At 40.6% G+C, this 12,976-nt stretch overlaps 1 protein-coding gene and 1 long non-coding RNA gene across 4 annotated transcripts in view; one reads left to right on the forward strand and one right to left on the reverse strand.

The window, feature by feature from the left end:
• Nucleotides 1–285: 285 nt before the first annotated feature.
• LOC121380970 overlaps nt 286–12,976 on the reverse strand; it is a 44,201-nt gene continuing 31,510 nt past the window's right edge. For all 3 annotated transcript variants that reach the window (XM_041510028.1, XM_041510030.1, XM_041510029.1), the window contains 4 exons: nt 6,345–6,420; nt 4,960–5,070; nt 2,099–3,771; nt 286–469 (listed from right to left, as the gene is read on the reverse strand). In XM_041510028.1, coding sequence (XP_041365962.1) covers nt 2,099–3,771; nt 4,960–5,070; nt 6,345–6,420 — 1,860 coding nt within the window. In that variant the 3' untranslated portion in view covers nt 286–469. The remainder of the gene's footprint in view (nt 470–2,098; nt 3,772–4,959; nt 5,071–6,344; nt 6,421–12,976) is intronic.
• LOC121380971 overlaps nt 10,011–12,976 on the forward strand; it is a 54,523-nt gene continuing 51,557 nt past the window's right edge. The window contains exon 1 of the long non-coding RNA XR_005959023.1: nt 10,011–10,239. This is a non-coding gene — a long non-coding RNA (uncharacterized LOC121380971). The remainder of the gene's footprint in view (nt 10,240–12,976) is intronic.

A 12,976-nucleotide genomic window follows, 5' to 3' on the forward strand; every position in this document is an offset into this window, starting at 1 on the left:
GGATGTTGGATGTCAAACAAAGGAATCACGCTACATTTTTTTTCCATTAGTAGAAAGATATCCTTTATATGTACCATCCCACAGACAGGATAGACCATACCACGGCATTTGATATACCAGTCGTTGTGCACGGACTGGAACGAGAAATAGTCCAACGGGTCCTCTGACGGGGATCGATCCCAGACCGACAGTGCTAACGCGAACGCTTTAGCAATGGGCTACGCCCCGCCCAAAATCAATAACTAAAAACACAAAGACAAAAACACAAACAAAACCATGAAAGCATTAATTTAAAAGTAATTTTATTTTTTACAACTAACAAGTTTAAACAAAGTTTTGTTTAAGTAGTAATACAAATGTCTACCGTCCTCCGTCTTCTGCTGTGTGTTTCTGTTGTGACGAATTCATTACCGTGTTTAGGCTAATAAATAAAAATACCACTGACTCTTGCTCTCACAGATTACTTAATCTGAAATGAAAGAAATTATATTAGAAAAACATTTTCGTATTTTATTCCACTATATTAATAATATTAATAATAATAGTTGTTATTATTATTATTATTATCATCATCATCATAATCGTAATCATGACCACACCATCGTCATCATAATAAATAAGGTAAATAAACAAGTAATAAGGATGTCTGTGAAATAGACAAAAGAACTTTATTTGTAGGCAGTAGGGTGGGTATTGAATAAGCGCAACCGGTGTCGTTCTATCTCTCTCGGTGTGTGTGTGTGTGAGTGTGTGTGTGTGTGTTCTCTCTCTCTCTCTCTCTCTCTCTCTCTCTCTCTCTCTCCTCTCTCTCTCTCTCTCTCTCTCTCTCTCTCTCTCTGTGATATAATTTAACAAACAGATCAATGACCGCACGAAGTCTAGGTTTCTCAGTACACTGACCCATCTGTGTCAATTAGTCGATATCGGAATCCTCGAAAAACAACACGAAAGCAGGTGGTCTACTAATGATGCGCAATAATCTTTGAATAATGGACCCTATGATTAATGGTTGCAAACGGCGGGAAACGTGAAAGATGGGCAGATATTACGATATGTTGTACGGTAGTATTCTCCCCGCAAAAAAAGAAGCAATTTTGGGTCTGTTTTTTTACACACACACACACCCTCCCCCCCCCCCCCCCCCCCCCCCCCCCCCCACTCGCCATAAACCATTTGTTCAACGTGCTGTCGATTTATTTTAACAATATCGAAACGTCAGTATTAAAAATTGAACAAGAACTGATATTTAAGCTTATTGCAATTAAAAATATATCAGGTCGATCATAAATTTCTCTTCCTTATTTTTGAGGGGGGGGGGGGGGGTGGGGGGTGGAAGGGAGTATATATAACATAGTACTTGTAGCTCGAGTATTCACTGCTGACATTGCGGGAACGACATACACGAACCTCCTCTCCCCCACCCGAATATAATAGAAAGTCATTTGGATTAAAGATCTAGAATTAACATCTTCGCGCCATTTTTCTGTCCAAACAGATAGACAGTATTATAAAGGTCATGTATGTCAAGGTCACAATGATACAAGAAAATAAAAACCTTTAAAGAGACATTCCTGAGTTTGCTGCATTGTAAGATGTTTCCGACTAATAAAATATTTCTACGATTAAAGATGTTATCGACTAACAGAGACTTTTTAACGATTGTAATTACATATTAAATATATTTTCTTGTTTAGAATATTTGTAAGAAGCCCAAACTGGATTTTGTTTTCAAATAATTTCGTACGTACGAAACAAAATATTTTAGGATATAAAATTAAATTTAACCTAGTACAAATATTAGAACGATCAGAAACACGTTTAATATACAGCCACTAACATTCTATGCAGAAAAATATATTTGATATGTAATTACAATCGTTAAAAAGTCTCTGTTAGTCGATAACATCTTTAAAAATGCAGCAAACTCATGAATGTCCCTTTAATTATGGAAGATCCTTAAAAGTTGTTGGTAAGTCATGCTTGCTTATGTATAAATAGTCCACGATTGCAGACTTGCAAACTTTAACATTAGACAATATCACATTACGAAAAGTGTGATATGACAGGTTATTCCCGTGGACACATCTACACACATTACCTATTTATAATTTTTCTCTTCTTCCTGTGGGCTGCTGATGGTCACTCTCACGTTGGGCGATCCATAGGTGGACTTCTCCTGTGAGGTGTCCACGCAGCCCAGCTGGCTGCTGCCCTCCGACCTGTCTCCTTGACCTTGGGCACAGCCCTGGTCCTTGGTACTCCAGCCCGAGGTTCGACTGCAGGTATCCGCCTCGGCTGTCTCTGTGGTCTGGGGAGAGGAGGATGTCCTCAGACAGGACGCTTCTACACTGCCCGGCGTAGTAGAAGCATTAGTGGAATCATCCCTTCGGGAGCAGCTGTCCGATATCACAGAAAAGGTATCCAGTGAAGACGGGTCTGGAGGAACTTTATGATCAGGTATTGTCCCTACCTCCTCCTTCATCACCGACTGTCCCTCGCGTTTCTGATGAGATTCAGTGTGTGCCGCCAGCTGCATGCTCATGTCGTTGACCACAGAGGATGATGGAAATGTAACTGATGCCTCGGTTGACGACGAAAGGCAGTTGCAGCCTTTATCGTCCGACTCCACGGGGTCAGGATGGAATCGTGTGTCTCTGTCGTCTGCTTTCGCATCACTGGCGACGTCCGACAGTGCACATTTAATTAAGTCAGTTATTTCAGTTAATGATAAGATGCTGCCGTAACGCTCTCTGAAGCTGTCGTTATTCTGCACAGACAACATCGAGAGCTGTTGGGTGACGTTCTCCATGCTCCTGGAGCTTACAACACCTCTCCCTATGTCAGATTTGACCTCTTCGAGAACGTCCACAAGAAAACACCCCAGTGATAATCCAGACGTCTTCGTTTTCACAGAACTGTCTTTGGAAACATCGTGGGCAAGTAAATCCATGTTATAACCGCTGAGTCGGCCTTCCTTGATATTTATTATTGTCTGAGTTATCACTTCGGCTCCGATCTGAGGAATAGTTGTTGAGCTGCAGCATTCGGAAGGTATTTTATTATGCAGTGGTTTAATCACAGAATCGTCTGGCAGCACATTTGGATTCTGTTTTCCTTTCTCCTTCTCCTCCTTCTCCGCCTGTCCGACCTGGTCTGTGGATTCTGGGCGAACCTCCAGTTCTTGCTGCTCACCGACATGTAGGTCGTGCTCAGATGTGGGATCGTTCAGACCAGAGTTGTTATTCGTATCACCGATAATCGATACCGTCAGATTAGTGAGATCGTCCTCGTCTAGCGAGCCTGCTTTTACGTCATCGAGAATTTTAGCGAGAGTAAACTCCACAAGGTCACCGACGACGCGACTCGACGCCACGCTCTCCGAGTCGAGTTCCTCGTCGCCACTCTGGATAGCTTCCTTGTCGTCGAAACACCCGCGTGCACCAACGAAGTCTCTCAGTGTGAATATTTCACTTTTGGTCAAGCGTCTGTTGTTGACGTCATCAAGCAGCCGCAGCAACAACGACTCCACGAGTCCAATTCTTGGAGACTTCGTCTTACCGTCGTCGTCGTCGTAGTCGTCGTCCCCATCGTCGTTGATGTATCCGAAAGGTTCGTCTCTCATTTCGTACGGAACTGGCGATGGGACGGGCGTCACGTGGTGCTCTGCCACTGGTTTCAGACTCAGGGTGTCGAAACCCAGCTCATCCAAACTGTCCATGCTTGGAATGACGCAGTCGTCAAAACTAAATCTCACTGATCGGCGTCTGCCTCCTGGAAAAACAAAAACAAAAAAAGATTCAACAGATTAAGATATTGGTCTGGGTACTATGGCGATTATGTATGTACCAGTCGAAAACGAAACGCACTGAATGGAATCCGTCCCAGGCCATCTCACTAGTCGTGCCAGAGATATGGCCTGTGAGGGACGTGCCCGAAACCATAGGGGTATCAAGACTGAATGGAATGTCACGAAACAAACAGCGTCTGTGCTGGCGCGAACTACAGGTCTGGCAGCAGACGACATAGATCATGCGCTAGACTCACCAGACGAAGACCTAGACTCGGTTTCATTGAGTTTTGAGCCTTAATTAACACACGTTTTAATGCACAACGCATCACAGATTAAAGTGGCGGACCCTAGTTTCAGCTAGCGCTTGTTTGGATAACCATTACTTCTCAGACGAACATGGGTTTTTAGAATTATGAAAAATGCATTTTGGGGTATTACAAAGGCCTGGATAACCAGAACCACTTCAGGTGTACGAAAATTAATATTCTAAATAATAACATGTAAATACGTCTAAGTTAAATTATCAGGTTTTAATAGTGAAAAATACGTCGTAGTGTTTAAAAACTAGGGTATGTCACTTTAATCTGTTAAAATGCAATATTGGTTTATTTGTTTTATTTAACGACACATCTCGAAAGCATTGGTTATTTATCATCAGCTGCCATTCTGTAATAATGATTTGATGATTCTAACACATAGTCTTCAGATGAAACCCGCAACACAATTTTACATTATGTATGTTCCATATAGACAGGACAACACAAATATATCAGTCGTGATTCAAGGGTTGAGATGGGGGCAAAGTCAATGGGTGCACAGACAGTGTTTGATTTTACGATCCAATGACCTCAAGCCAACGCTCTATCGACTGAGCTAAAGATCTGAAGTGTGCAAACTTGACATCCTTGAGCATTTAGAAAAAATATTCAATATGGCGTCCAAGATGGCTGCCAAAACACACAATTGGCAATATCTTGGATACTTTATCGCCTGTAACAAAACAGTCAATGTCTATAACTGGGTTTGAGTATTTCTAAATGTTCAAGGGTGCCAAGTTTGCGTTCCCAGATCCTCAATCAGCACCTTCAAAAGATGCAAGAACCACAAAGAACAATTATTGTGGTTACAGACTACAAGTCTAAATTTCTAACAACAACAAAACGTTGGACCTTCTTTTGGGGTGGTGCTGGTCCCGGCGGCAGCAGCCATGATGAGTTCTTCGTCGGTGCCAGTTTCGGGTCGTTCCAACCCACTCTCTTCATACAGGTACTCCAACATTCCTGCAACAACAACCACGTTAAATCAGTCAAGTACTCAACGGTTAAAAGTGCAATTTCGCATCAACGTTTAATAACACCATTTATTTTATATATATATATATATATATATATATATATATATATATATATATATATGTATGTATGTATGTATGTATGTATGTATGTATGTATGTATGTATGTATGTATATATATATATATATATATATATATATATATATATATATATATATATATACACACACAGGCCCGTAGCATTGTGGACATTATTGGAGGGGGGGGGGGGTAACTGAACGAGCGCCGAAGGCGCGAGTTATTTGAGGGCTCCGGGGGCATGATTCAAAGGTTATTTTACCGTTGTAACTCTCGCAGTTAATCTCGATCCGTTATTCTCACTACAACTTTTACTTTCAGTCGAGATGTAAATGTTATCTTTTTTTATAAAAAAGCAACATTATTGGGGGGCCCGGGCCCCTGCTACAGGCCTGATACATGTGTGTGTAGGTGTGTATATATATATATATATATATATATATATATATATATATATAGATATATTGTCATCGGCTATTAGGTGTCAAACATTAAACATTTTGGTAATTTTGACATATAGTCTTAGAAAGGAAACCCGCTACGTTTTCCATTAGTAGCAAGGAATATTTTATTTGCACCATCTAACAGACAGGATAGCCCATACCACGACCTTTGATAATAGTATACTGGTCATGGTGCACTGGCTAGAACAAAAAATAGCCTATTGGACCCACCGACAGGGATCGATCCCAGACCGACAGCGCATCAGGGTTGCGTCCCGCCCCACCATGTACTAATGTAAAATACTGACACAACTATGTGATAATTAATTCCGTGTGTTATTACTGTAAGAGATTAGCGTTCAAGCACGCTGTCTTGGGCACACACTTCAGCTATCTGGCATGTCTGCCCAGGACAGTGGGTTAGTGGTAGTTGTTAGAGAGATGTCGGTGTAGTGATCTTACACCTACCCATTGAGTCGTTAAAACTTGCTCTGGTGGGAGCCGGTACCGGGCTGCGAACCCAGTACCTACCAGTCTTATGTCCGATGGCTTAACCACGATACCACCGAGGCCGGTTTATTGTGGTTGTTGTTGGTGTATGTGGGTTTTTGTTTTTTGTTTTGTTTTTTGTAGTGTGGTTATTTTTTTTTTTTTTTGGGGGGGGGGGGGTTCCTATGTTTCGTTGTGGTTTTTTAAAGGTTCTTTTTTGTATTTTAAAGGACTAAGAGATCAATGTTCACCTTGTTGTCGCTCTTCAGACTGGGTTTCCTGGACCGAGTCACCTTCTAGCATCTGAAGATACGCAGGGTAGATTTCCTACAACAAACAACGTAACATACGTCATGTCATTAGTCTGCATTTGCCAATGCCATTTGGTGAACTATTTCTCTTTTCCTTCATTAGGTACTGGTAACCAAAGCCTAGACATAACAAACAAGAAAGGAAATAAATCATTACAGGCTATGGAACCATTAGTAATTTATTTTTCTAAAAAGCAATTCGTGGTGGAATCTGAACATAATGGAGTTGCATTCATGATAGCGGTCTTTAATATGAATAGTTAAGGGGTGGGGGGAACCCAAACAAATCATGTTTTAGTGTTTCATGTTAGGATTGTAAGATAGGCCAATATATTTTCACGGGAAAACCTTCTTGTGCGTGTAATGCTCGAATTAGGTATATTTAGGAATGTCAACACCGCGACCATTGATATTAGGTCTGCATTCCCACTAGCGATAAAAATAAAAATAAAGATATGTCAAGTGAGAATGTTAACTTGCTCAACACATCACTAAATAAAGATATGTCAAGTGAGAATGTTAACTTGCTCAACACATCACTAAATAAAGATGATTCATCTTGAAAGTGTTCTAGTGCTCTTAATTTGCGTAGTTCATGTTTCATTTCCAGTCATGATTATCCAGTTGCGTAGTTCATGTTTCATTTCCAGTCATGATTATCCAGTTGCGAAGTTGATCGCACATGGGAAATAGCCTACATTAATAATAATAATAATAATAATAATAATAATAATAATAATAATTAAAACTAAATAATAAAAAAATAATCACTGCTTGGGCTGGTAATACCAAGAATAGGTCCTTGAAAATAGAATAGGTTGAAATAGGTCCTTGCAGATAGAATAGGTTGAAATAGGTCCTTGCAGATAGAATAGGTTGAAATAGGTCCTTGCAGATAGAATAGGTTGAAAGAGGTCCCTGCAGATAGAATAGGTTGAAATAGGTCCTTGCAGATAGAATAGGGTGAAATAGGTCCTTGCAGATAGAATAGGTTGAAATAGGCTCTTGCAGATAGAATAGGTTGAAAATTAAAGAGTTTTGCACGACTTCAAAAGTTCACAGATGCATGGGTTGAAATTACACACTTTGGGATAATGACCCTTGAATATATTTAGGGGGCCGACCGCCTCTGCAGTGCGTACAAATAGGGCTAACTAGTGCGGTAAAATTGGCAAAATGTTTACTTCTATATCCACAGTTTAGTAATAATTAATAATACAAACATTAAAATAATTGTTTGTAGATTCCAACATGTTGCCGACTGTTAATAGCTTAAGTTTGTTTTGTTTAACGACACCACTAGAGCACATTGATTTATCAATTATAAGCTATTGGGTGTCAAACATTTGGTCAAACATTTGGTAATTTTGGCATAGTCTTAAAGAGGAAACCCGCTAAAAAAATTCCATTAGTAGCAAGGGATCGTTTGCATGCACCATCCCAGAGACAGGATAGCACATACCGCGGCTTTTGATATACCAGTCGCTGGGCCCGCCGACGGAGATCGATCCTAGACCGACCGCGCATCAGGCCGGCGCTTTATCACTGTGCTATGTCCTGCCCTCGTGTTGCCGATTGTCGTACTTCCGTGGGTCGACCGCGGAGTTGTCTGTGTGGATTTAGACCCACTCAATCATCCTATCGGAAAATACAATCTATTTGTAATTTGTTTCAAGCCAACATGCATCATAGTTCTCATTGGTCAGTAACCTCCAGTTCACCGGGGTTATCGGTCAGCAATGTCAGCCCACAAACAGCGGCGGACCCGGGCTTATGTAAGGAGGGGGTTAAGAAAGTTATAAAAAGGACAATTTGAGTTTTTCAAAAGAAATTGAGCCGCGTTCCCAAATTTTAAAGGGAGCTAGATATTAGGGGGTTTCGGTGGTACGCTTCAAATAAATGATTTGAAATCAAGATGTTCAGAGACGCGTTTTCAGTTAGTGATGGATGATGATAAAAATAAACGAAAAAGTCGTTAAAAAAGGCACTTCAAAAAATCATGGGTCACGGCAGTCCTGCGACTCAACCCCCACCCCACCCCCGCCCTGGATCCGCCAATGGTAAAATATTTTCGAATGTTCTTCCACTCAGAACAGGACAGAGAACTGTCAGAAGGCGACAGGCGTGTTTGATTGGTGACCTTATCCGAAACATATCGACGACTGACGTGGCAAGGGGAGGAAAAGACTTTCTAAGCATATATTCCAGAGATTACAGATTTAGCGTGCAGTCCTAATAAATATTTCATGAGCAGCTCTTCTCAGTCATTTGGACACGAACAGGTCACATCAATGTGTCACGAGAAGACGTGGTGACGTATTCCTGGAGGCCCGCGACTCCAGAATTCCCGCATTAAAATCCAATTGTGTAACGAGGAGAGAGAGAAAATCACTGGGCACGGCATTCATAGATCTGTGATTCTTCTGCTACCGCATCATGTCAAATCGTTAATAATACTGGACGTTTAATTGGGAGGGGAACGTCTCAAAATTCGGAAAGAAAAGAAAAGAAAAGAAAGGAAAGTTTGTTTGAAAGACATTATCTAAGTTTGGCTTCATTGTTTTTGTTTTGTTTGTTTGTTTTTGTTGGGTTTTTTTTTAATTATTATTAATTTCAGAGCCGTACGTAACCTACAATGCGTAGGGGTGTAGTAGGAAGAAACAAAGAAACAGAGAGAACGAGAGAACGAGAAAAACAAACAGAATGAAAGGGAGAGTTAGGCACACACAGAGAGAGAGAGAGAGAGAGAGAGAGAGAGAGAGAGAGAGAGAGAGAGAGAGAGAGACACACACACAGAGACAGAGACATACAGAGAGGGGGGCACGAGAATTGGGTGACAGTAATACAGGGCCTTCTTCAATCTCCAGAGGTGTGGACAAATGGGGCACTTTAAAAGCAGACATCTTATTCTATCTTCCCCGCCCCTTCCTCCACTAAGTAGGCCTACCGCCTTGAATTTCGTCGGATGGGTGTTTCTGAGTGTCACTACCTATATAGATGCAGTTTACTTTTTTCGTGATGTTTGTTTGTTGTTTGTTTGCATGTTTGTTAGGTTTATGGGTTTGGGGAGGGCTGGTTTTTGTGGGGGGGGGGTTTCTTTATTTGTAGTTATTTTTGTGGATGGGTTGGGGGTTTTCAGTTTGGTTTAGTTTGGTTTGGTTTGGTTTGTATTTACTTGCACAGGAAGGTTGTTCGGGACAATGGCGATCGAAGTTTCTTGGGGGCGGAGGTCGGTTCGCTATCCCCCGTAAAGCAATATTTAAAAAAAGAAAAGAAAATTTGCTTGGAGCAGGATGGTTTGACCCCAACCCCTCTCCCTTTACACATGTGCCTGTTTTAACTCCCGCCATGGAAAAATTATGCATATATACTGAGATATTTTGTCACAATCCTTTTACTTCCATTTTGGTTGGTAATAATCTTTAAACACACTTTATGTAAAATGATATATCTATGATTGCTCTCTATATTCTAAGTTCTAACACGATAGTTGGTCTTATTCCACGTATACCTGCCACATCACACATCTATTTAGTGGTAGCGTATGTATTTCGACATTTTCCGATAAGTTACGAAAAAATACCGGAAACGTTACCAATATAAATGTCAACAATCCTTTGACGTGACGTCAACAATGCTTGAACGTTTTATAATGATGTTAATTGTACAAATGTGCGAATACAATCGCTGTTTGACATTTATAAAGAATATATTTATTTTAAATGTATAAATGTAAAATGTGCATGGAACTAGTACTACCAAAGGACGACAGCTAACTACTGTGCCGTTTTGTTGCAATATTGTTTACCAGTGTTGAGAGGATGTAACAAAAGAGGTAAGTGTTTATTTACTTGTTTGTTTCTTGGTTTGTTTCTTTGTTCTTTCTTTCTTTGTCAGGACGGCTGTAGTCGGAGGCGGGGTACATAACGGTATTATGCTCCCAATATATGGGAGGATGCACAAGTTATTATGATGTTATTTTAGCACTGACGAAGCCTGGGCTGTGTTCAGCCAGACCGAGGAGAAAATGAGACCGTTAGATTGGTGTATGCGCTTCACGGTAAACCAAATGACCACGTTGGGAAACAATCACATAGTTCGCGAACGTTAGCGAAACGTTTGCTGACAACCTTTTGGTTCTAATAGACCAAATCAATTGCTTTTGCCGATAATGTTAACGTTTACTAATAAAACTGACATAAGCAGCGTTTCAACACACCCAGGAAGTGCAATAGAAAGTGTGGCACATCAAATCTAATCTACCTGCAAGAAAATGGGGTGGGGGGGGTGGGGGGGTCACGTATCATTTAAGAGATTTAATTAATGTTTTTAGTAGCAACCGTAATTTTTGCTGAAAATTGCAGTTCCATTTTTGGGGGTAGGCCTACCCCGCATTAGTTTCAACCTCTGGTATATACTGCATAACAACTGTATAACAAATAAAAGTGTATTTATTTATTGTCAATGGATAATAGCATTTGCACAAATAATCAATGTCACATATTACTACCAATCACACCCACAGCTGCTTTTACTCCGTATATATTTGGAACTTTGACACGGAACTCTCTTCTTTGGTACTATGCAATCTGTTGGACCTTTTCTGTTAAATAACACACGCACGCACGCACGCGCATACACACACACATACACACAAATACGCACGCGCACACACACAGTGACACAAACACACAGTGACACAAACACACACACACACACACACACACAGACACACACACACACAGTGACACACAAATACGCACGCGCACACAGTGACACAAACACACAGTGATACAAACACACACACACACACACACAGTGAGAGAGAGAGAGAGAGAGAGAGAGAGAGGGAGGGAGAGACAGAGAGGGAGTGGGGAGGGAGAGAGAGAGAGAGAGAGAGAGAGAGAGACCCTCTCCCTCCTTAGCTCTAGGACTACTGGGGCAGGACTTTATAGGGGGGGGGGGGACACCAAAGCAAAGCCCCCGTCCTATTAGTCATATTCTAATGATGTATTATAATCGGCAATTGATATATTGGACTTCACCGATGCGATGTTCAGTTATGAAAGTTCAGTATTGATTGTAGCTCGAGTGTCCTTTAGAGCTATTCTCTTACATGTCAGAATAAATTATATAATACATATGATCGAATAAAGCTAGAGTACACACGAGCTAAATCGATTGTCGCTGAAAAGGTTACTGTTCCTATAGTTTAAATATGATGGAATTTTGATATTAAAATGTTCTGGGGCATGGTACATAAAAATAATGAATAGCTATAAAAGGTAAAATGTAGGTTGTATCCATGTGAACACGACAATAGATACGTGGTCCTAATAACTGAAGGGACAGGATTTAGCTCAGTCGGTTGAGTGCTCGCTTTAGGTGCTTGCGTCGCAGGATCGAACCACCTCGATGGATCCATTCAGCTGACTGGGTTTTCTCTCGTTACAACCAGTGCACTACAACTGGTCAAAGACCGTGGTATGTGCTTTCCTGTCTTTGGGAAAGTGCATATAAAAGATCCCTTGCTGCATTTGGAAAAATGTAGCGGGTTTCTGGTGACACCGGTTAATTACTATCACCTGTGGATCTAACAGCACCCCATTGGCGCTCATGTCCAGTTGATCTTTCATTCGACCGATCAAAACCTAACTTGCAAAATCATGCCAATTATTTGAAAAGAATTTGAAAACATCCGGAATTATACCGAGGGTATACGAAGTGATTCGGGTGAATTACGAAGTATGCCGGAAACTAATTTCAATATAAAATGTTAATGTTGAACTTTCGTTTCAAGACGAAACAAACTCGTAATGAAATAGCCATAGAATCTATTTATACTAGTATACAATCCAGAGTTTATTACTGCACTCCCCCACCATCGTTTTATAATGTTGAAATAGACCAACAAGTTTGCCTATTGCATAGTCTCGCCCGATATTTTTAGAATTTGTATGTAGTAGTGTTGGTATAAAGTACTCCTAGCTAGTGGAAATTTCCCTATTAGCTCAGTTGGTAGAGCGCTGGACTCTCGCAATGAGAGTCCGTGGTTCGAATCCCCTCAGTTTATACCAACACTACTACATGTATGCTCCCAAATAACGCTATAAAAGCCGAAATGTAATTGGTCGATATTTAAATTGTTATTTATAGAAGAAATGTCACCTGGACATGGGAGTCCACGCAATGCTGTTAGATCTACTGGTAGACCAGAAGAGCTAATTTTATTCAGATTACTGGTGACTACGAGTCAGAATTACCAAATGTTTGACATCCAACAGCCGATGATTAGTAAACCAGTGTGCTCTAGTGGTGTCGTTAAACAAAACAAACTTTTTTAATAAGTAAAATCCTGCTTAAGGTCACATAATACTTACCGATTGTATAATCGATTATCGATGATGAAATTCCAATCGATTCCCAACAGTACGCCTTTGTAGGCCATGTTAGGGTTGTAACACAGATCAATATATAAAATATAACCCACCTTCTAGCTACGTCAAAGCAAATAAATAAGATTGTACAAGAACTATTCACGAGGCTAATTCTGTTCAGTTTAGTGTTTTGCA

Source organism: Gigantopelta aegis, chromosome 9, assembly GCF_016097555.1.
Source record: "Gigantopelta aegis isolate Gae_Host chromosome 9, Gae_host_genome, whole genome shotgun sequence".
Classification (NCBI taxonomy): domain Eukaryota; kingdom Metazoa; phylum Mollusca; class Gastropoda; order Neomphalida; family Peltospiridae; genus Gigantopelta; species Gigantopelta aegis.